General features: G+C 43.1%; 1 protein-coding gene across 1 annotated transcript; it reads left to right on the top strand.

The window, feature by feature from the left end:
• Positions 1–15,064: 15,064 nt before the first annotated feature.
• Positions 15,065–17,480, top strand: LOC124374297 (sarcoplasmic reticulum histidine-rich calcium-binding protein-like; the record flags this gene model as incomplete). Its single annotated transcript, XM_046832535.1, has 3 exons — positions 15,065–15,403; positions 15,890–16,279; positions 16,956–17,480. Coding segments are annotated over 3 exons (1,254 nt in total), but the record flags the coding sequence as incomplete, so codon positions are not given.
• Between the last annotated feature and the right edge of the window lie 9,309 nt (positions 17,481–26,789).

Below are 26,789 nucleotides of genomic sequence, written 5' to 3'. Positions count from 1 at the left end.
AATGACCACAGTTTACCCAAGCTTGAAGCATTGCGTGTATTTTGTTTTGAATAATAATAAGCTTGAGAAAGCATTATGAATGAACTGATTGTTTACCTGTCCGAGCCCTTTCAGAAAAAGTTCAATGTTATCATCTTAACTAGAAGTATGGATCAAGCGAGGGGAGGAATAACAGGTACCCAGATGGACGTCTATCGACATGCTTCTGCAAGGACCATGCTTCTAGCAGACAGGCCAGATAATCAAGCCGGCGGAGTCACTATCTACGTTTACGCATTCCCTTATCTACACTCACCATCACCGCCTTATCTTACTGCCGACGTGCGGAGCTTAGCAACGTTATCTTAAGTATAAATATAAATAATTGTAAAAACTAGTTTATCCTTATATGGTTATTTATAGACAATGTAAGTTGACTTATAAAACAGTTTGAAAATGACTTTTGAAATATTTTGAAAAATTCTAATGATCCAACAATTATTTTAGGGGATGTAAATGTCTGTGTATTGAAAGATAAAAATAAAGGGTTCTGCCACTGATTAATTAAATATTGATATCAGCCTATGGTTATGAGAAATTTTATTGATACGCCCACTAGAGTAGTGAATAATTGTTTTTCTTGCATTGATCACGTTTTAGTACGAAATTCAAAGAATTTACAAATTAATCCGCGGTATTGTGGAGCTGGGGAATCACAGACCATTATGGCTTAAATGTAATTGTCTTGGACACTAATGTTAGTAAAGTGAATACTATATTTGTAAAAAAATGTTGATTATACCAAGCTGTAGTAAGACAGCTGGCTGTGGCAAACTGGAGCCCTGGTTCAAAATAGCCAAGAAGTAAATAGTGCTATTGTACGAATTTTATAAAACCTACAAATATATGTTTATGAATCATCTTGTTCATTGAAAAAAAATAAATAGTATGAACAAAAAGCGTAAGGAATTGGATATCTAATAACTTAATAAATCGTATAAACTGGAAAAAACGTCTTATATAAAAATTATTTGTTAAAAATTAAACTTAATGTGAAAACTAAAGGAGGAAGTACAGTAATTTTTGGGCTAGATTATGTAAAATAGATGTATAAAGCACGAAAAGTTAAAATATTATTCTAAGTTAATAAATAATTGTAAATGGTGATAGTAGTAAGTACTGGGGTATAGTTAGGGAAATATTTTTTTTTTTTTTTGAATAGAAAAAATAAAGGTATAAGCAGCATAAAAGTAAACGACTGCCCAGTTAAAGTAATGGGAAATGAGTCTCTCATTGCCAATTGTAATCCAACAGTTAATTATATTAGTGCTGTACCGAACCTTAAAAATGAATACATTACGGGTTGTGTGGACATTTTTCTACAGGAAACAACAACCTGTAAACTGATGGTCTTGTTGAATAGGTTTTGTATATGGAAATAATGGATATATATAAAGTAGTACGTGGAATGAAAAAATAAGGAGTAGTTCTGAGGATAGATGGCATTAAGCAGCAATACTTGTTTAAAAAAAAATAATATAGATATATTTGTAGCCATTGTTTGTACAGCAATTTCATGAAAAGTTCCTCTTGCACAGGGGAGTAGTTTCCGGAGCGATTTTTAAGGTTGGCTGTGTAGTTGGTACCTGTACTACAAGTCAGGTGATGGACCAGGAGGTGGTCATCATATCCGTCCAATAATCACTCATAAACAACCTGCGGCCATAAAGATATTTTGGAGACACTAAATTAAAAGAAAGGTTTATTAAAGTTACTATTCAAAGAATTTAATTATATTTTTCCAGCCAATCAATATGGATTTTTACCTGGTAGGGGAAAAACCGCGACTTGTCTTTGGAAAAAGCATTATAAGTCATATATACCAAATTCAGTTTAACGCTCATAAATTTACATTGGCTATTTATTTGGATCTCAGGAAAGCATTTGAGGTTTTAGATATAGATATATTGATACAAAAATTTAGAAAATATGGTATAGGGGGCATGGCTTTGACTTGGTTGATATCTTTTTGCAAACATCGAAGACAAGTAGTAAAGATAAATAATGTACTGAGTGAGGTTCTAGAATTGCAATATGGAACAGCTCAGGGGGGAGTGTTGGGCCCTCTTATGTTTTTAATTTATATTAATGATCTTCTAGATATTGACTTTCACTCCTCTATATTTGCATATGCTGATGACACGGCTTTGGTGTGTTCATCTGGCAGCAGAGCCTCTCTCAGGACAAAGATTGACAGGGACTTGGCAAGGGTGTCGGAATGGTTGATTGCCAACAGGTTGTTAATTAATGTATCGAAGACTAAATGTATTCTATTCTTTGATAGTAACCAAGCCTAAGTCTGACCTGCAGAATATGTTTGATTTGTTCTGCCATGGCCACCAGTGCTTGTACGGCTGTACGTGTTCAAATATAGAAATAGTCGATAATGTAAAATATTTAGGAATGTACGTTGACTCTCAGTTAAAGTGGGGATTCCACGTAACGTACCTGACAAAGATAAACTGAGGAAAATCAATTATGCGTTGTACCACATGAAACAGTTTTTGACTAGCGAATTATTAATACAGTTATACATGTCATGGTTCGAGAGCACAATGAGATATGGGATCGTACACTATGGTGGTACCTTTAGCACGGTGTTGCAGCCCTGTGGTAATGAGTCAGAGGCATGCTTTGCGAACGGTATTTGGGACTTCGGCGTACGGACAGAGCTAGTTACTTTGTTCACTGATAACCATATCCTAACTTTCAAACAAGTGTATCAGTCTAACGTATTGATGTATGTTTATAAACACTTGCAGGATTATCCCATTAAAATGACGTACAGGGAAACAAAGGAGCTGCTCAATTAACACTTCTCGATGTACCAAATTATTTTAAAGAAATTGCCAGACATCAGTTTTCCTATGTTGGCCCAAAGATGTTTAATAAATTGGTTGAGAGATATGGCAATGGTATATATTTTGAACGGAAAGCCTAAATTTAAGATGAAATGTTTAAAATTTATAATGGAAAATGTATAAAGTTCATATCAGGATTAAGTCTGGAATTTAACCTGTTTTCTGTCTTTGTTGTTGATATATTTATTGTTTATTTAATATTTATTTATTTATTTTTAATATTTATTATTTATTTATAAAAATTATATGTACTGTTATTGTTGTGATGTTAATTTATTGTTGTTTATTTGTTGATTTGTTTCTATGTTTATACCTTGTTAATTGCTTATATTATTTATCTCTTGTTATTTATATACAGATGTGTGTAAGTAGGTGTGTGGCCTATATGTATGTAGATTTACATGCATATATACAAACATTGTTATTGAAGGATATGAGTATGTATTCATGCGTGTTAGTTGTTAGCAGTAGCAAATTGGAGAACATGGTGGGCTCAATCAATTAATTTGTGTCATAATAAATTTACTATAGTACAATTTAAGCATTTATATTTTAAACATATTAATATACTGGAAAAAAGCATTTGTATCAAATATCACTTTTTGAATGTAGTGCTTAGTTGGAATAGTGGTAAATGACTTGTGCATGGAGAAGATCTTAAATAACTATTAAAAGTAAAGGAATGACTGTCAAAAAATAAGCAATGTAATTTAGTAAGCCAACTTTAATTCCCGCACGCGCCATTTATAGGGGCATTGGGAATGTACGGTTAAAAAAATGCATGTAATGATAGATATTTAAACTGCATGTACTGTTAATGTTTTGCATGTATTCAACTTTTGTAATTCTCTGAATAAAGATCTTTTGAACTTGAACTTGAAACTTGAACACACACACACACACACACACACACACACACACACACACACACACACACACACACACACACCACACACACACACAACACACACACACACACACACACACAACACACACACACACACACACACACACACACACACACACACACCACCACACACACACACACACACACCACACACACACACACACACACACACACACACACACACACACACACACACCACACACACCACACACACACACACACACACGACAACACACACCACACACACACACACACACACACACACACACACACACACACACACACACACCACACACACACACACACACCACACACACACACACACACAACACACACACACACACACACACACACACACACACACACACACACACACACACACACACACACACACACACACACACACACCCACACAACACACACACACACACACACACACACACACACACACACACACACAACACACACACACACACACACACAGCACACACACACACACACACCACACACACACACACACACAACACACACACACACACACAACACCACACACACACACACACACACACACACACACACACACACACACACACACACACACACACACACACACACACACACACGACACACGAACACACACACACACACACACACACACACACACACACACACACACACACACACACACACACACACACCACACACACACACACACACACACACACACACACACACACACACACACACACACACACACACACACACACACACACACACACACACACACACACACACACACACACACACCACACACACACACACCACACACACACACACACACACACACACACACACACACACACACACACACACACACACACACACACACACACACACACACACACACACACACACACACACACACACACCACACACACACACACACACACACACACACACACACACACACACACACCCACACACACACACACACACACACACACACACACACACACACACACACACACACACACACACACACACACACACACACACACACACACACACACACACACACACACACACACACACACACACACACACACACACACACACAACACACACACACACACACACACACACACACACACACACACACACACACACACACACACACACACACACACACACACACACACACACCACACACACACACACACACAACCACACACATATGTTATTATAAAACTCCTAATAAATACAATCTAAGACAAAGTGTTTGGTATATTCAGAAAGGAGAGGAAAACTCTGCGAAGATCTACAACACGACTTTACTTTTTATTGTCCAAGCACCTTTGATAAAATATAATTGTGTTATGTGAAAACCCAATTGAGAATCGTTTAGTAATATTAAAATACCTAGGTTTGATTATTGAATAGGTGGTTTAAAATTGGGACGCTTATGGTAATTATTTTCAGTGAAATAATATTGAGAAAAGTAAAACTATGCACTAACTATTTCATATGAGAGAATTCCTTGCCTCGAACTATTTATTAAAGGCTTTTTAATTTCTCTTGGTTTGAGGGTCTGTTAAGGTATGGAATAATCCCATTATCGGGGGGAGTAATGAAAATGTTTTAAAAACACAATTTCGTATGACAAACAAACGATTTGACTCTATTTAGAAATGTTTTTAGTTTAAATAATCTAATTTGATAGAGTTTTCTCATGTATTTTTTGAAAACAACATATATTAAAACTTTAATAATAAACTATATGTATTGTGTTCAGCAATTCATAATGCACAAACACATAGAATAAGTAATCATATTAGGGAAAACGGGGGTCAATACAAGATCATCGGATAATATTGTCAGTTTCTTGTTCCATGTTTTAGAAAGGAAAACTCGCTCGAAATACAATTTTGTTATATTGGACGCAAAATCATTAATAAATAAATGTATTTTTGTAAAATTAGGAAATGAGAACATAATATTTGATTCGGAGACCACAGATTTAAAATGAAGATTAAAATGTATGTCGCGGAAAGTAATGGAAAATTATATATTATAGTAATTCTATACATACTATTTTATGGTTGTTGTCGGTCTGTTTGTGTTCATATTTGTCATTGTAATTTTTGAGTTGTTATTTTACTGTTTGATAATTTATTTGTTTGTTAAAATCTATTTATATATTTTATGCTTGTTGATTATTTTTTGGAAATTTATAATTACTCTGTTGCTGTTTTGAATATTATTTGTTTGTTAAATCTTATTTATATATTTATGCTTGTTATTATTTTTGAAAATTTATATAAATACTCATACTGCTGTTTTGATAATTATTTATTTTTAAAATTTATTTATATTAATTTATGTTGGTTGATGTTTTTTTGAATTTATAATACTCTGTTGCTGTTTTGATAAATATTTGTTTGGTTTGAATCTATTTATATATTTATGCTTGTTAATATTTTTGAAATTTATAATACTCTACTTGCTGTTTTGATAATTATTTAATTTTTTTTTATATCTATTTATTTAAATTTATGCGTGTTGATATTTTGAAATATTGTTTGTTTGTCTTACTGTTTTGGGTTGTTCATGGGGATAAGAAAGTGTTATGGCCAAAACATGTGTTATTTGATATTTAATATTTTATTATTTATATATTTATTTGTTAATAAACTTAATTTATTTATGCTTGTTAAATTTTTTTTTTACCTCGTTTTTGTGAGATGGTTCTTGTTAAAAATCTGGATTGTATAAGTGAGTAAATTAAGTTATATATTATGGGCTGATTGTAAAGAGTCTAGTACTTGTGCACGATGGTGGAAGAAAGCATAAAAATAAGAAAAAAACCTTGGATATTGCCAATGGCATGTATATTTAGCCTAAGTTATTTGCATTATGTTGTAAAAAATAAGTCACACGTGCTTCCAAGCACCTGACACCTCTGTAAAATGTATGTACATTTTTGAAATAAAAGGTTTTTGTAAACTCTGTAAACTCAGTAAACACACACACACACACACACACACACACCCACCACCACACACACACACCACAACACACACACACACACACACACACACACACACACACACACACAACTACCCACACACATCATCACACACACACACACACACACACACAATCACTCGACACAATCAATCACACACACACACACACAATCACACACACACAAATCATCAACACACACAACAACACACACAACACACACACAACACACACACACAACACACACACCAAATCACACATCACCTCAACACACAACACAACACGACACACAATAACAGTAGATACTTATCACACACAAAACACACCCCCCCCCCCCACCATTGTAACACACACACAACATCACACACACAACACACACAATCACAAATGGACACATCACAACACACACACACAAATCAAATCACACAAAATCTACACACAATCACAACACATCACACACACACACACACAACACACACCACAAACACACACACAACACACACACACACCATCAACGACAAATCACAACAAACAACACACCACAACAACACACAAACACAACACCACAACTATCACACAAACACACTACACACACACACAACACACAATCACACACAACACCACACACACACACACTACAACATCACCACAACAACACACACACAAACACACAACACACAAACACAACACACAAATCACACACAAACACACCACAAACACACACACAACACACACACAACACACACACAACACACACACACAACACAATAATCACAGCAACACACCTTACTCACACAACCGACAAATCACACAAACACACACAAACACACACAACACAATCAAACTACAACACACACACACACACACACAATCCACGACCCACAACACATCACACACTCCACAATAACACACACACACACAATCACACACACACATCATATCACAACACACACCACACACACACCACACACACACACACACACACACACACACACACACACACATCACAGACAGACACACAGACAGACACACACAGGACCAGACCACACAGACAGACACCACAGAACAGAGACACAGCAGACCTCAGAACACACAGACAGACACACAGAACAGACATCCACAGACAGACACACAGACAGACACACAGACAGACACACAGACAGACACACAGGAACAGACACACGAGACAGGACACACAGACAGACACACAAGACAGACACACAGACCAGACACACAGACACGACACACAGACAGACCACAGGCCCAGACAACACCGGACAGTCCACACAGACAGACACCACAGACAGACACACAAGACAGACACACAGGACATTACACACAGACAGGGGACACCACAGACAGACACACAGACAGACAACACAGACAGACACACAGACAGGACACACAGGACAGGACACACAGAACAGACACAACAGACAGGACACACAGACAGACCCACACAGACAGACACACAGGACAGACACACATGGACAGGACACACAGACAGACACACCGACAGACACACAGAACAGACCACACAGACCAGACACACAGGACAGACACACAGACAGACCACAACAGACAGACACATCAGGACAGACATGACGAGACAGACACAAGACAAACAGGACCACACACAGACACACAAAAGACCATGACACAGTACACACAGACACACAGACACACAGACACACAGACAGACAGTAACACCACAGACAGACAGGACGACACAGATCAGACAGGACACACAGTCAGACAGACACACAGACAGGGACAGACACACAGACAGACTGACCACACAGACACACAGACCACACAGGAACAGGACAGACACAGACAGACAGACCACACGAACATGGACAGACACACAGACAGACAGACACACAGACAGACAGACACTACAGACAGACAGGACACAACAGACAGACAGACACACAGACCAGACAGGACACACAGACAGACAGGACACACAGACAGACAGAACACACAGACAGACAGACACACAGACAGACAGACACACAGACAGACCGGACACATGACAGCAGACACACAGACAGACAGACACACAGACAGACAGCACCCACAGGAAGACAAGAACACCAGACAGGACAGACACACAGACGACTGACCACCCACAGACAGACAGACACACAGAAGGATAAAAACAGGACACACAGGATCAGCGACAAGAACAGAACAGACAGACAGACAGACAGAACAGACACATACAGAAGACAGACTGACAGACAGAACAGAAGACAAGAAGGACAGACAGAAGACAGGACAGACAGACAGACAGACAGACAGACAGACAGACAGACAGACAGGACAGACAGACAGGACAGACAGAGTCCATATTCCACCGACAGGGAACAGGGTACCAGACAAGGACAGGGACAAGACAGGACAGGACAGGACAGACAGACAGACAGACAGACAGACCAGACACGACAGACCAGACAGAAGACAGGGACGACAGACAGACAGACCAGACAGACACGCGACAGACAGAACAGACAGACACGACAGACAGACAGAAGATCTGACAGAAAGACAGAACAGACAGGGACAGACAGACTAGACAGACAGACCAGACAGACACACAGAACAGACACACAGACAGACACACAGACAGACACACAGGGACAGAACACAGACGACACACAGACAGCCACACAGGACAGACACACAGACAGACACACAGGACAAGACACACAGACAGACACACAGATAGACACACAGGAACACACACACACCCCACAACACCCACACACACATCACACACACAGAACACACAGACACACACTAGACACCACCCACACACACACACAACACACACACACACACACACACCCACACCACACACACACACACACACCACAACACACACACACACACCACAAACACACACACACCACACACACCCACACACACACACACACACACACACACACACACACACACACACACACACACAACACACACACACACCACACCCACACCTCACACAAACACACTACACAGACACCACACAGACACACACAGACACACCACAGACACCACACAGACCACTACCAGACAAACACAGACCACCCACAGAACACACACAGACACACACAGACCACCTCCAGGGATCACACACAGACACCACACAGACACACAAAGGACCACACACAGACACCACACAGACACACACAGTCACACACAGACACACACAGTCCCACCACACAGACACACTACGACACACACAGACTCACACAGACACACACAGACCACTCACTGACACACACAGACACACCACAGGGATCACAACAACAGGACACACAAAGGACACACACAGACACACACAGACACTCACAGGCACACACAGGACACCATCACAGACACCACAGAAACACACAGACACACAACAGACACACCACAAGACACACACAGGACACCACACAGACACACACAGGGACACCAAACACAGACACACACAGGACACAACCACAGGACACACACAGACACACACAGACACACCCACAGACACCATCACTGAACCACACAGACACACCACATGACACACCCACAGACACACACAGGACACACACAGAACAACACAGGACACACACAGACAGCACACAGACACACACAGACAACACACAGACACACACAGAACACACAGACACAACACAGACACTTCACAGACACACACAGACACACACAGACACACACAGACAACTCAGGACACACACAGGACAAACACAGAACACACACACACACACAACAAACAGACAGACAGACAGACAGACAGACAGACAGACAGAACAGACAGACAGACCAGACAGACAGAACAGACAGACAGGACAGGACCAGACAGACAGACAGACAAGACAAGACAGACAGCACAGACAGACAGACAGACAGACAGGACAGAACAGACAGACAGACACGACAGACAAGACAGACAGACAGGACAGACAGACAGACAGGGACAGCACCACCACCGCGGACAGACAGACAGACAGACAGACAGACAGACAGACAGGACCAAAGAACAGGACAGGGACAGGGACAGCAGACAGACAGACAGAAGACAGGACAGACAGACAGACAGACAGGACAGGAAGACAGACCCAGACAGGACAGACAGACAGACAGACAGACCAGACAGACAGACAGGAAGGACCGACAGACTGACAGACAGGAAGGACAGACAGGACATGACAGACAGACAGACCAGGACAGACAGACAGAACGACAGGACAGGACAGGCAGACAGACAGACAGACAGACCAGACAGAAGACAGACAGACAGACAGACAGACAGACAGACAGAACAGACAGACAGGACAGACAGACAGACAGGACAGCCAGACAGACAGACAGACAGACAGACAGACAGACAGACAGGACAGGACAGACCAGGACACACAGACAGGACAGAACACGACAGACAGACAGACAGACAGACAGACAGAACAGACAGCAGACAGGACAGTACAGACACACAGTCAGACTGACAGACAGACAGACAGACAGACAGACAGACAGACAGACACAGGACAGACACAGACAGAACAGACAGACAGACAGATCAGGACACACAGACAGTACAGACAGACAGACAGGACCAGACAGAAGCAGACAGACAAGACAGACAGGACAGGACAGACAAGGACAGGATCATGGACAGACAGACAGGACAGACAGAACAGACAGACAAGGAACCAGACAGACAGACAGACCAGGACAGACAGACCAGACAGACAGACTGACAGTCAGACACCAGACAGACAGACAGAAACCAGACAGACATGACAGACGGGAAAGACAGACAGACTGACATGACAGACAGACAGGACAGACAGCAGGACAGACAGACCGAGCGACAGACAGGAAAGACAGACAGACAGACTGACAGACAGACAGACAGGACAGGAAGGGACACAGACAGACATGACAGACAGACAGACAGGACAGACAGGACAGGACAGACAGGACAGACAGACAGACAGGACAGACAGACAGGACAGGACAGACAGACAGACAGACAGACAGACAGACCAGACAGACAGACAGACAGACAGACAGACAGAACAGACAGACAGACAGGTAGACAGGACAGGACAGACAGGACAGACAGGACAGGACGGGCAGATCAGACAGACAGGGACAGACAGACAGACAGACAGACAGACAGGACAGACAGACAGACAAGGGACAGACAGACTGACAGACAGACAGAGACAGACAGACAGGAAGACAGACAGACAGAGACAGACGACAGACAGACAGCAGACAGACAAGGACAGACAGAAAGACAGGTACAGACAGACAGAAGACCAGGACAGACAGACAGACAGACAAGACAGACAGACAGACAGGTCAGACAGACAGACAGGACAGGACAGACAGACAGACGACAGACAGAACAGGGGACAGCAGACCAGACAGACAGACACGACAGACAGACGAACAGACAGACAGACAGACCAGACAGATCAGGACAGACAGACAGACAGACAGACAGACAGACAGACAGTACAGACAGGACACGACAGACAGACAGACAGGACAGACTCAGACAGGACAGGAACAGACAGACGAACAGAGACAGGGGACAGACAGACAGACAGACAGACAGACAGGGGGAACAGACAGACAGACAGACAGACTGACAGACAGTACAGACTGACACGACAGACGTGCAGACAGACAGACAGACAGAAGACAGGACAGACAGACAGACAGACAGACAGACCAGACAGACAGACAGACAGACAGACAGACAGGACAGTACAGGGAAGACAGGGTACAGAACAGACGGACAGACAGACAGGACAGACTCTGTCAGACAGAAAGACAGACAGACAGGACAGACAAGACAGACAGAAGGACAGACAGTCAGACCAGACAGACAGACAAGACAGACAGAAAGACAGGACAGACAGACAGACAGACAGGACAGACAGACAGACCGACAGACAGGACAGACAGACAAGGACAGACAGCCAGACAGACAGACAGACAGAAAGACAGACAGATCAGACAGACAGACAGACTGACAGACAGAACAGCCAGACAGACAGCAGACAGACATGACAGACAGGACAGACAGACAGACAGACAGGACAGACCAGACAGACAGAAGACCAGACCAGACAGACGAGACAGAACAGACAGACAGACCAGACAGACAGACAGACAGGGACAGACAGACAGACAGACAAACAGACAGACAGACGACAGACAGACAGGACAGACAGACAGACAGACAGTACAGACAGACAGCAGACAGACAGACAGAAAGACAGACAGACAGACAGACAGACCAGACAGACAGACAGACAGACAGCAGACAGACAGTACAACAGACAGTCAGACAGACAGACAGACAGGGACAGACAGACCAGACAGACAGAACAGACAGACTGACTGACAGAAGACAGACAGACAGACCGAACAGGGGACAGGCACAGACAGACAGACAGACCCACGACAGACAGACAGACAGACAGACAGACATGACAGACAGAACAGACAGACCAGGACAGACAGACAGAAGACAGACAGCACAGACAGACAGACAGAACAGACAGACATGTGACAGACCAGTCCGAACAGACAGACAGACAGACAGACAGACCAGACAGCACAGACAGACAGACAGACCAGACAGACAGACAGACAGACAGGGACAGACAGATCAAGGACAGACAGACAGACAGGACAGGACAGACAGGACAGCACAGACAGACAGACAGGACATGTCAGAATGTCAGCAAGACTAGGATCAGGAAGAAGACAGACAGACAGACAGACAGACAGACAGACAGACAGACAGACGAGACAGACAGACAGACAGACAGACAGAGACCAGACAGAAGACAGACTGACAGACAGACAGAACAGAAGACAGGACAGACAGACAGACAGACAGGACAGACGACACGACAGAAGAAAGACAGGACCGACAGACAGACAGACAGGGGGACAAGGACAGACAGACGACAGAACAGACAGACAGACAGACAGACAGAAACAGACAGTACAGACCAGACAGGACAGACAGACAGTCAGCACACACAGACACAGATCAGCCACAGACAGACAGACAGACAGACAGATCAGACAGGACATGACAGGACAGACAGACAGACAGATCAGACAGACAGCCAGACAGGACATAGACTGACAGACAGGACAGACAAGGGACAGAAAGACAGACAGACAGACAGACAGACAGGACAGGGGACAGACCTGACAGGGACAGAAGACAGAAGGACAAGGGGGGGGAGGAGAGGAGGAGGGGGGAGGGGAGGCGGGGGGGTGGGGAAGGGGGAAGGGGAAGGGGGGGAGCGGCGGGGGGGGGGAAGGGGGGGGTGGGGGGGGGGGGGGGGCAAGGGGTGCCGGGGGGGGGGTGGGGTGGGGGGAGGGAGGAGGAGGGGAGGGGAGGAGAGGGGAAGTTGGAGGGAGGGGAGGTGGGGGGGGGAGGGCGAGGGGAGGGGGGGGCGGTGAAGGGGGGGGGGAGGTGAGGGGGGGGAATGGGTGTGGGGGGGGGGGGGGGGGGGCGGAGTGAATAGGCAGGGGAGGGGGGGGGACGACTGCGGGTATGGAGTGGAGTGGGTACGGGGGAGGCAGGGGGGGGAGGGGGGGAGGGGGTTGTGGGGAGCGCGGGGAGGGGGGGTCGGCGGGGTAGGGGGGGGGCGCGAGGAGGGATGGGGCGCGGCGGAGGTGGGGGGGAACTCGGGGGGGGGCGAGGGACGGGAGGAGGAAGAGGGGGGTCTAAGGGAGGGTTGGGTGGGAGAGGTGTTCGGGGGGGAGGAAGAGGGCAGGGGGGTGAGGGGGAAGGGGGTGAGGGAAAGGGGTGGAGGGGGGGGGGGGGGTTGGGATAGGGTGGGGGGAGGTGGGGGGTCGGGGGGGGGCGCGGGGCGAGGTGGTGTGGGGGGGGAGAGGGTAGGGGGAGGGGGGCAAAGGGGGTGGGAGGGGGGGTGGGAGGAGGGGGGGAGGGAGGGGGGGGGCGAGGAGGGGGGGGGGGGGGAGGGGAGGGGGGGAGCGGGGGGAGGCGGGGGGAGGGGGAGGGAAGGGGGGGGGGCGCGGGGGGCGGGAGTGTGGGGGGGGGGGAGACAGACAGACAGGGACAGAACTGACAGGGACTGACAGGGGACAGACAGACAGACAGACAACTGACAGACAGACAGACAGACAGAACAGACAGGACAGACTGACAGACAGTCAGACTGGTCAGGACAGGGACAGCAGAGCACGAAAGACAGACAGGTCAGACAGGGACAGACAGACCAGACCATACAGACAGACAGACAGGACCAGACAGACAGAAGGTACAGAAGGACAGACAGACAGAAGACGACAGGAACAGAACGACAGACAGTCAGACAGTACAGACAGAAGAACAGGACAGACCAGACCAGACATTGACAGACAGACAGACAGACAGGACAGACAGACTGACAAAGAACAGAAGACAGACCAGACGAACAGACCGACAGACAGACATGACAAGACAGACAGACAGACAGGACAGGACGAACAGGACCAGGACAGACAGACAGACAGACAAGACGAGGCCAGACACGACTAGGACACGACAGTACAGACAGACAGACAGACAGACAGACAGGACAGACAGACAGACAGACAGAATCCAGACGAGGGACTACAGACAGACTGACAGACAACAACAACAGACAGACAGACAAGACAGGACAGGACAGACTGGACAGATTCAGACGACAACAGACCGACATACAGACAGACCAGACAGCCCAGACAGACAGACATACACACTGAACAGACAGACAGACAGAACAGACAGACAGACAGGACAGGGGGACAGACAGACAGACAGACAGAAACAGACAAGACAGTCAACAGACCAGACAGACAGAGACGACAGAGACAGACAGACGACAGAACAGACAGAACCGACACGACCAGACAAGACAGACAGGACCAGACAGACAGACAGACAGACAGACAGAACAGACAGACAGACAGACAGATCAGACAGACACGACAGACAGACTAGACAGACAGAAAGACCGACAGACAGGGACAGACCAGGAATGGACAGACAGACAGACAGTACAGACAAGACAGACAGACTGGTCAGGACAGAACAGACAAGGAAAGAGACAGACAGACACAGACAGCACTGACGACAGACAGGAACAGCACAGACAGACAGACAGCCAGACAGACAGACAGACAGACAGCAGACAGACACGACAGACCAGACAGACAAGGACAGGACAGACAGACAGATACAGACAGCCCCTACATCACAGACAGACAGAAACACGAGACAGGCACAGACAGACATGACAGGAATGACGACCAGACAGACAGACAGTCAGACACGACACGAACAGGACAGACAGACAGGAACAGACAGTACAAAAAGAACACGACACGACCAGACAGACAAGCTGACAGACAGACAGTACAGACAGACAGGACAGACGACAGAAGACAGACAGACAGAACAGACCGACAGCCCCCCCCCCCACCCCGCCCCCCCTCCCCCCCGCCACCACATGACAGCACAGATCCACACCCCTGACCCCACGCACCACCCCGCGCGCCCCAATACATTACCCATGACTCTTCCGTTACCTGTGCACCCCCTAGCCCCTCCACAGTCAACCTCACACATATTCCAACGAACTCAACTACCAACAATACACACACTATGTGACTGAACCAACGCTCGAATGCATCCACCGTATATAACAGACTCAAGCCCAAGCACACAGAGATAGTGAAACTACTCCACCCACTCAATAAGTAAATCTCATCCAAGTATGCAGACCACGCAAAGTCATGACCAGACACACCAGTCTCAGAGGCTAGTGCCTTCTGTTCATGTCCGTACTAAAATCGACTTAAACGCATAAGAACTCTATCTAAAAAACATCATAACTCATTACATTTGAATACATGACTGTCACCTATGAATATATCTTATGAGAATAATCAGCCCCTCCGACCTAGATACACAAGGACATATATATGCGACTCTACGAGTCACACTGAAGTACGTAAATGCCACCTACACCCCAACGACATCCCCTAACCCCCCACGAATATCATCTGAATAACCGATCTCCCGCACCCAGAACCAAAATCCCGCCCCGCAACACCACCGCCCCCCCACCCACGCCACCTCGACCACCAGTCCCCCTCACGCGACCCACGATACCCTCGGACCAGACCACCCCCACAGGCTAACCCAGACACAGACATACATAGACCACCAGCACACTAAACCGCCCACATCTCACGAACACACACTAAATCACCCCCGAGCCCCACTATCCACCATACCATCTCCCCCCCACCAAGCCCGACACCCCCCCCCCACCGCCACACACCCTCCCCGACAGACACACAGATCAGACAGACAGTACCAGCACATGACAGACAGACAGACATCCCGAAGCCACCACCGCCCACCCAGCCTACCCAGGATAACACGACCACCACCCTCCACACCCCCTAACGACACTCAACCGCCACAACGCCACCCCAGACTGATTTTCGTTGCCTCCGACCTATTTCAAGCATCCACTCCCCCAGCACCAAAGACAGACCCCAGCCCGCATCCCCCCGCCCCCTCCACGCCCGCCCTCCCCCCTCGCTAGATACGCTACAACCCCACGATCACACAACGTTCAGTTAGAATCAATGCCAGTCGACTCACCCGCCAATAGAAATCCGCCAATACGTATATAAACAACCCATAGCATCACAAGTGATCAGTATGTTACCTCCGCCCTCCCTACTGTATTAACAAAATGTATAAGATATACAGGCACACATGACACGCCTACGACTATAACGCAAAGCCCACAGCAAATCCTCCTTCTCGCGCACATACTCCGATCCAACTCACCAGCATCTCGCCCACCCGCCGAGACCACCCCGTACACCTGTCTTACACTAGCCTTTGTCCATTCCTGTTCACCAAACATGCCAGCTCTCACGCTGACTGTAGATCAGCACTCGACCACCCCACAGAAAGATCAACACTCACACACTGATATAACCCCACCACCCCACCATACCACAAACAACCCCCCCGCCCCACAACCACACCCCCCACCACAACCCCCACCAGCCACACCCCTCCGCCAATCACTAGCACAAGAACCAACCGCTATCACCCCAATAGTCACATGCGAAACACAAAGACCAGCACCTAGATGCCCACTGCAACCCGCACATAAAGCCTGACCCTTCCCCGCCCAGCTGACGCACCCCCAACTACAGCCTGAACACAGAAGTCAATCAAAAGCACCATCTCCTCATGCCTCCCACAGGAGACACACCCGTCCCAAAACCTGCCAAATACCCCCAGCACATGCCACACAACGCCCTCCCCCCCCAGAAGCAAGAAACACACAATCGCATACACTAGACCCCAACCTCACTCACCTTAGAGCGCAGACATCCACATAGAGAGCAGTCACCAATATCATTAGGAACAGACATCACATGCCACAGGTTATCTCGAATCCGACTAACAAATCGCAGTGTCTATGACGCCACTAAGAGAAGAAAAGCCATCAGAATCACACATCTAAGCCGCCCACTACAGCCAGATAGAAGTAGTGAAACCGTGATAAACCTCTAGCACCCGCCATAATACTTGTGTGTAGTGTGTGTGTGAGATACAGACAGAAGTGCTGGACCAGAACACTGTAGTGTCGTAGCTCGCAGACACTAGTTTGCTCGCTGGCCTCGCTGATCGATGCTTACTGATGCGAGTGAGCTTAATAGTGTTGCTCTGAATGTGAAGGAATATGATATAATAGTTATAAGAATGCTGTATATAGATATGTTTGCTTTGAATTGATGCGAGTGTATCATGATGTGAGTTGATGAGATGATCGCATATGTCACATAGTGTATATATACTATGAATTTATGTGTGTGTTTGTGTAGCTACCCACACGACTAGACTACTAACATTCACCCTACTGAACACCATCAACAAGCACTGACACACTAGGACTACGATTTTGCTAGTACCACCAGGGCCAGTTCACACACATCAGTGGTGCTTTACGCACTTTACCAGACACACTAAGGTTCTACACATATGGTCAATTTCATATCCGAGCACGTTTCCCTTCCAGCTGAATCAAATCACTAGGGGCATATTATGCTACACAGTGCCTTGATTCTTCAGTCCACCATCAGAGTTACTAGCTTCGCGTAGCTACACTCATTTATCCCTGACAACACTCACCCTATAAGGGAGCTACTGAAACTATCTTATCTGAACTTTCATCACCAATATCCAAACGCTGATTTCACAAACGCCACACATCCATCTACACTCATTCTACACATCCACTCACACCATCGATCCTCTACACTTAAGGCTAATATCACACTACTACTTGACGTGATCATTAGATGCGACGACACAACACTTACACACTACAGATCGACATTCATCGACTCACACACACAGCGACACCAACACACACATCACACTACACTAGTCAACTACAGAACATCATCTCACACACTTATCGACCATCACTAAATCAAGCAGCACGAGCACTAGAGTCACTGTACCAAGCTACGGATCCAGCGATCAAAGACCACACTTAACACACAATCTCAAACACACATTCACACACACATCACACGTAAGCTACAGGCACACGACACACACACATCTACACATCACACACACGAGCTCTCAGCACACACACGACGATTACACACAATCAACACACACACAACACACACACAGCACACCACACACGACAGCACACACGACACACTACACACACAAACACTACAGCACACACACACCTCACACACACTCACAACACACATCACCACACTATATCACACACACAATCACACACATATATACAAATAAACAACTCAATAACCAGTACCACTACTACATCACACACCATCAATCGCAACAATATCACACACTCACACACACCTCTACCTCCCACATCTATCCACATAACTAACACGATAGACTAATATGTACATGACAACTAACTACACACATCACTACTTAACACACACTAACCACAACCACTACACACAAATAGTTCACACACACACACAACTAGAAATCATCACACAACACACACACATTCGGTACCACACCACACATCACACACACACTAGCGACACAACACAACACACACAAACCACACACACACATCACACCACAGCAAGCAAACCCCACACAAACAATTTGTATAAGTTGAAACGTTAGGAATTCACAAAAGTAGACTTGTTTTTTTTTATGGATTCAATTGTTTATTAAAATTATGAATTGATTATCACAACGCAGTGTAAATTTTTGCCTGGTATGCAGAATATAGAAACTAGTATCACAAAAAACCTACGCCACATTTTCCCAGCTTTACACTTTCAGTATTGAGAACTCCCCTTCCCCCATCCCCCCCCGCTCTCCCGCCTCGACGCACAACTCACACCCTCTCCATGAGAACCTTCTCATACTTATTATTGAGAAATGAAACAGTGCCGAAGTTTTTGGCATATTTTCAGTTTGAAAATTGAAAAGTCATGTTAGGGATTAAATTATGCTTCCATAGGAAACACAATCAAGAATCCTAGTTATTAGTTATTTCCGTGGAAAGTGTCTTTCTTTAAAAGGGGCTCTTGAGCTGAGTTTCTTTATTAAAAGGGCCTTGTGCTAGTTGTTGCACGTGTTTTTGGAATATTTTTAAAGCGTTCTCCTCTGATATTGTAACAAAACAGCGCCAGCTTAATAGGGTAAATTTTCAAAGAAGAGCTACAAAAAAAGTTTCAAGGAGGGGACACTCTTAAAGAGGCGATCCTCTTCAGTTAGGAAAAAGGATGGAAGCATGTCTTCCCACCTCAGGAAGTTCCTTCTTGTGCAAGGGAGCTCTGGTCACAAACTCGAGGCACTCTAGGGTTTTTTCGGAAGCTCCAGTAGTAGCCGTGAAGAAGTTAGCCAACTAAATCACCTGTTAGTACGCTCTTGTAAGGAGTTTTTAAAGTTTGGCTTTAGTTTAAAGATTAAGGTTGTGGACCAATAATTTATGAGCCAAAGGGTTCTGCTGTGAGGAGGATTTAATAAATAGGTTTACATTGGCAGTACAATACCCTCAAAGATGAACCAACACATACTTTATTTGTGACAACATCTCATTAAGTTTGATTAAAAAATTTTAATTAAACAATTGATTGCGTCAAACCTCTGCAGCCATATTAAGCCACAAATTTTTTTTTTTTTAAATACCTTTTTTAAATAATTTTTTTTTTTAAATACCTTAATAGGTGTAGTGGGTTGTTGCTTCGTTTTCTCTTCCCTGTAATTTTGTGTTTTTAAAATCATTTTGTAGACTTCTGGGTTAGGGATTTGTTGCTAATGGAGTGGAAAGCCTCTATGAAAAACTTTTCTAAGCAAGTTGACTCTCCCCATTGTATGGCTTCACCCTCGTTTTTGCTTGTAGTGTTTGAACCAAGTTAGTTGCTGTGCGCCTGATAAATGCGCTGGGAATAAATTAACTTTAGTGTTATCTGTCACAATTCTGTTTTGAAAGTTGCTTCGCCACTAGGAATAATGTCTAAAAAATCTTGTGGATTTTCGCTCTGGAGACCTGATGTAAGTTCCAGCTGATATTTAGCGGTATGTTATTTTCCCCACCCCATGGTTTGCTGTGATTAGTTCTGATCAGGTAGTGTGAGTGGGCTCGTTAATGTTGTTGGCTAAGGTTGGGGGTGCCTTGTGTCCCTTGATGTCCGCCTCAGGGGTTATTGTACCTGTGTCAATAAAAATTAGTTCTCTTGCGCTAAGAAATAATCCTCGATTGTAGCTAGATTCCTTATAGTTTTCCCTGTCCTCTTCACTAAGGTGAGTCTTTCCGTGTAGGTTAAATTATTAAAAATGGTTTTAATAATTAGGGTGGACTTGCGCTTATAACGTGCTTAAGTTCTTAAGTGCCGCTAGGATGAGGTTTGAAACATATTTGAATATTAAATGTATTCATTACAATTTAATTTTTAATTTGAAAAAATTAATTATAAACATTTAACTAGTAATTTTGTTAGTGTTGCTAATAATTTATTGAGTTTCATGGACTCAAACGGTGAGAAACTTTCTATTTAAAATAAGCTAAACATTTACGAATGAATTTAACATTTTTCGAGAATTGGTTGAAACATTTTAAATTACATATGGAATTTGTAAATGATAAATGAACCCCCCTGATGTATACTACTAAAGGTTCCTAAAAATTACTTTACATTTTATTCCACTTTCAACACCTTAATTACGCCGTAGAGAGATATTTTTCCCGCACACGAACACAAGCAACTAGCTACTCACGAATGTCGCTTTTTCGAAATTCCCGTCCTCGACCTTCCTCCTCTCCTCCTTGTTTCTTCAGTTTTGATGTTATACTCTCGCCGCCAGTTCTATGGAACCACGCCCTCTGCCTAAACCTTCTCCCATCATAATTGGTGAGTACCATATTTTTCCATATCAGCATGGCTTCTGCCCCTTACATCCGGTTCGGCAACACGGTTTTTTTTTATATATACAGCCAATTTTTCCACGCTGCTTAAGCAAGTGCTATTTCTTTGTTTGTTTCACCATCGGTGGTCTGGGCGGATGTGGCGTATCCACTTACATCCTGGAGGATGTTTTGGTCTCGAATTGGTAATACATGACTTCCTTTCCAGCAACTATTCTGTTACATCGATTCTATGAATTTTCTATTTTACTAATAATTTACATATGTCCTTACACTCTCATATTTGCAAAGAAGGTGGAAAGTTCAAAAAGAAAAGCTTCGAGGTCAAAGAAGCTCGCTAGACACTTACGTCTTTCCTCGGCCAATAACTCCGACATAAGTTCCAGTACAGAAGGTCCTTCCGAGCTTTTTTCAGTTCCGTCTTCCTCAGGAGAGTCAAGGAATTGGCCTACAAGTCCAAATCTGTACACTTTCTTTCTGTTTGTGAGGAAGTTTCACCACTATCTACGTTCACTTGCCATACTTCACCTCCTCCGTTACCATCGACTTCAAAAAGAGGTAAAGCGCAGCGAAAAATCTATTAAGGAGAACCCAGCAAAAACTCTTCTTGCAAATTCCCCTGACTAGCCTGCCAACCAATCGACACATTGAGTATATTTCTGCAATGTGGTCGGCGTCATATTCATCTAGGACCAATAACAATGTTTGAATTTATGAAAATACATATTAAATTACAGAATAACACGGGGCCATAATTCTTTAGATATAATCTGTTATAAAAGGAATTAACCGTAAATATTTATTTTATTCGTAATCATATAAATATCTTTTGGGGACAGGGACGTTCCCTTATACTCGGCCCCATGTTAAACAATTTGGTAATATTTAGGTACCATTAAAAAAATAAAAAAAAAAAAACTAAATAGTGCCTATGACTTTGAAACTTTTTGTAGTATAAAATATACATTATTTCTAGGTGAGTAATTTGATGATAGTATTATTTTAAATTTTTCAAAAAAAATAAAAATAAATAATAAAATTTTTTTAATGTTAATTATTTATTTTACATAGTTTTTGGTTTCATTATAATTAAAAAAAAACCAAAACAAGGATATTGGAGTTTTTTTTTTGTAACCTTCATCAATTTCTGCTTGGCCTGAAGTATTCTTAACAAGCTGTAAAAAATTCAGACCGAATCCATTTATATTTGGACTGAGAAAAGGGTGTACCTAACCCCGATAAAAAAATAGGTTTCGGAGAAAAAACGAACAAAAACGTCCACGGACTATAGCCCTTATAATATGTTAAAATGAAACAATGGTAAGACATTACATTAAAAATGCTCCAGGGTGCATAGGATGGGTTTTATCTGCTTCTTCATAATCTAACTTCCTTTTATTATTTCTTCTATTTTTATTAAATTTATTTATTTTTTATTTAATTATTTATTTATTTTTATTAATTATTATTATTTTTATTCTATCCTTTTATTAAACTTTTTATTCCTAGGCCCATATGTACTTTAGTATTATCTATACACCAAAATAAACAACAACACAAAAACAAAACTTCACAGTCAACTAACCAAACTTAGTGTCAGCAACGAAAAAAAAAAAAGGACAGAGGGGGGGGGGGGGGAGGAGGAGGGCGAGGAGGGGAGGGGGGAGAGGGGGGGGGGGGGAGAAAATGGAAGGGGGGTGGGGGGGAGGGGGACGGAAAGGAATAGCCAAAATATTCTTTTTACCTCTTCCCCTCTTCGGTTCTTTGGAACTGGACCGGTGAAGCCAACGAAGTACATCTGACTATGTTTAAATATTAACAAGTCTTTTCTTAAAACAATGAATTACTTATTAATTCACAATTAATTGTGGTTGCCGATCTATTATTTGTTTATAATTATTATGATTATTGTGTTAGTGGGTTAACATGTTATGTCTTACAAGTTGTTTATGGTTAGTTTCAAAGAAGGATTTTGGGAAAATTCTAGAAGGAATGGAATTTTATTATCAGGATTAATTTTTGCCATAGGTGTTTTGGGTGGTTCTTTCCTCGCCTGGGACCTGTTCAGGCATTTACTAAAATCGAAATGGTAGGGCCACGGTTATAAGAACCCTGGGTGATGAAACAATTTAGGGTCTGACGGGTGTATATGTTTTTGGTGGTTGCTAACTTATATATTTTAATTTGAGTAGATTTAATGAATTTAATAATTTCGCGTGTAAATATTCTAGATCGTTTGTACGTAGTACATCAATTAAAATTATATGGGCGATTAACTGAATTGTTTTCTTAATATTGATGAAACGTTTGGTCCCTCTAGCATAACTGTACATTGGGCATGCCTAGAATTTAAGTGATACTAATGTCTCTTCTACTCCTAATGTACTATTTAAGACTCACAAGGGAGTGAAATATGAAATTTCAATCCAGTGTAGTTTCGGCTATTGTTTCTGTGCATGACCAAGAATCTCAGTCTGTCATATATTAATTGTCGTGTCTCTTAATCCTAACATTTCTGGAACACATGATTGTTTCCGGAGGAACTTTGTTCTATGGACTTATACCATATACCCTGATGTTAACTTAGCGTGTTAAAAGTTCTATTTGAATTCGGGTCCTAATACTACCATTGCAAGTTATTTACTTATGGTCTGTTTGATGGAATATTAAATGTTAATCTAAGGTTATCTCCACCCAATAATAGCACTCCTTTTGCTAATTTGTCCTGCGTATTCATTCTGGCGGAAATACCAACAGTGTCCCTGGAACACCAGTGGATCCACAAAATGTTTGCCTTTAAGCTAATATTTTCATGTAAAAGGCTGAAGGATTATGTTACTCTGTATCCGGGGGAAAACCTTGATTTTGCTTTTTCCTATTGCCCTGAATCGCTGTGATGCGAGTGAGGAATCTGTAATAAATATCAATACTATTATATGCAGTAATTGAACTTTATATAACTCTATTGACTTTATGATTGGCGAAATTAGTTCAGCCGTATAATTCGAATACATATTATTATTTAACTTTAAACTTTTACACCTGGTATTCAAATCGGGTTATGTAGAAGGCATGCGCCATACCGACGTCTTACCTTTGGTTCTTTGACGCCATTCAGTGGAATATTTTAAATACTTTCCTTGTTAGTCTTCAAGATGTTGTTTACTTGCATTTGAGGTTAAACTTATTAATTTTTTTAGAAAGTGTTGTTTTAATACCTGTCATATTATTTCCCTTTTACTTTATTACTATTATTATAATCTACTGATATCAATACATGTGAGGTTTTTCATATGGGTCCATAAACTAAAGGTTTTTCAAAGTCCATTTTGGGTTTTATATTCCCAAATTGGGTATCAAAATTTGGATTGTTATTTTGCTTATTCTATCTACCGATTGTTTTATAATTTTGTGGAAAGCTTTTTATTCCCTCCAGTATGTAAAGTTATGGAAAGTTAACAACTTCAAGTACATTATTTTATAGAAGGTAGGATGATTTTTTCCTGTACAAAATTCTTGTATATCACAGTCTACCTGTTAGCATATTTTTCTTTCACTCATATTCCAGTGGGGCTATTTTACATTCTGGCTTGTAAGGCAATAATTTGGCGTGCTTTTCATAGCTCCTATTGCGGTTTTCTTTATAAGCTAGATTCTGAAATTAAATCTAATTTACGGAAGGTCTTTTTTGGGGAGCATTACTATATACAAAATCAAACAATAATCGAATCTGGACCTTAATAAGGCCTTTGTATTATCTGGTAGGGCCAAATCAGGGTGAATTCCTTTTGCTACCACAGGCACATAAATTTAATTATATCCAATATATCTTTTCAAACATAAACTTACTAAACATTTTCCAATATTGCGGTCTTAGCGTTGAGTTTGGTTGTCTATTGTGACTCCCAGAATTTTTAAATTATCTCACTACAGGAATAAAACACATCCTGCCACTTAACAGATTTAGATTGCATTACATTTTTCTTTCTCGTGGGAAAATAATTACTTTACTTTTATTACCAGTTGAAATGTTAGGTGGCCAAATTGGCCAAAATATTTCTCAAGTGAATCAATTTGCTCATTTTGTACATTAGTTTGCGTTTGCTCGAATCCATTATACCAGACGAATATATTTTTAAACGTCATCAGCGTATTGTTAAAAAGATCTTGTTTGTATAAAATTATTAACCTCAGCAATAATAGATGGAGAATCATATAGGACTCAAAACCACTGCCCCTTGAGGGAGGCCCTTTTCCCTCTATCAATTGCGTACTTGGTATTAACCTGAACTAGAATGACTCATGAAAAATTTTAATTCCCCCTATCAGATAGCCATTGATGACAGTATTTAAACAATTTTATTAGGAATACCAAGTTCTAACATTCTTACTACACAAGAACTAGGATTGAGACATTTATTCGTATCGCACTCGTAATTATCC

The sequence above is a fragment of the Homalodisca vitripennis genome, unplaced genomic scaffold (assembly GCF_021130785.1).
Source record: "Homalodisca vitripennis isolate AUS2020 unplaced genomic scaffold, UT_GWSS_2.1 ScUCBcl_7834;HRSCAF=15671, whole genome shotgun sequence".
NCBI lineage: Eukaryota > Metazoa > Arthropoda > Insecta > Hemiptera > Cicadellidae > Homalodisca > Homalodisca vitripennis.
The sequence above is the reverse complement of the archived record's forward strand: the minus strand, read 5'-3'. Positions and strand labels throughout refer to the sequence as shown.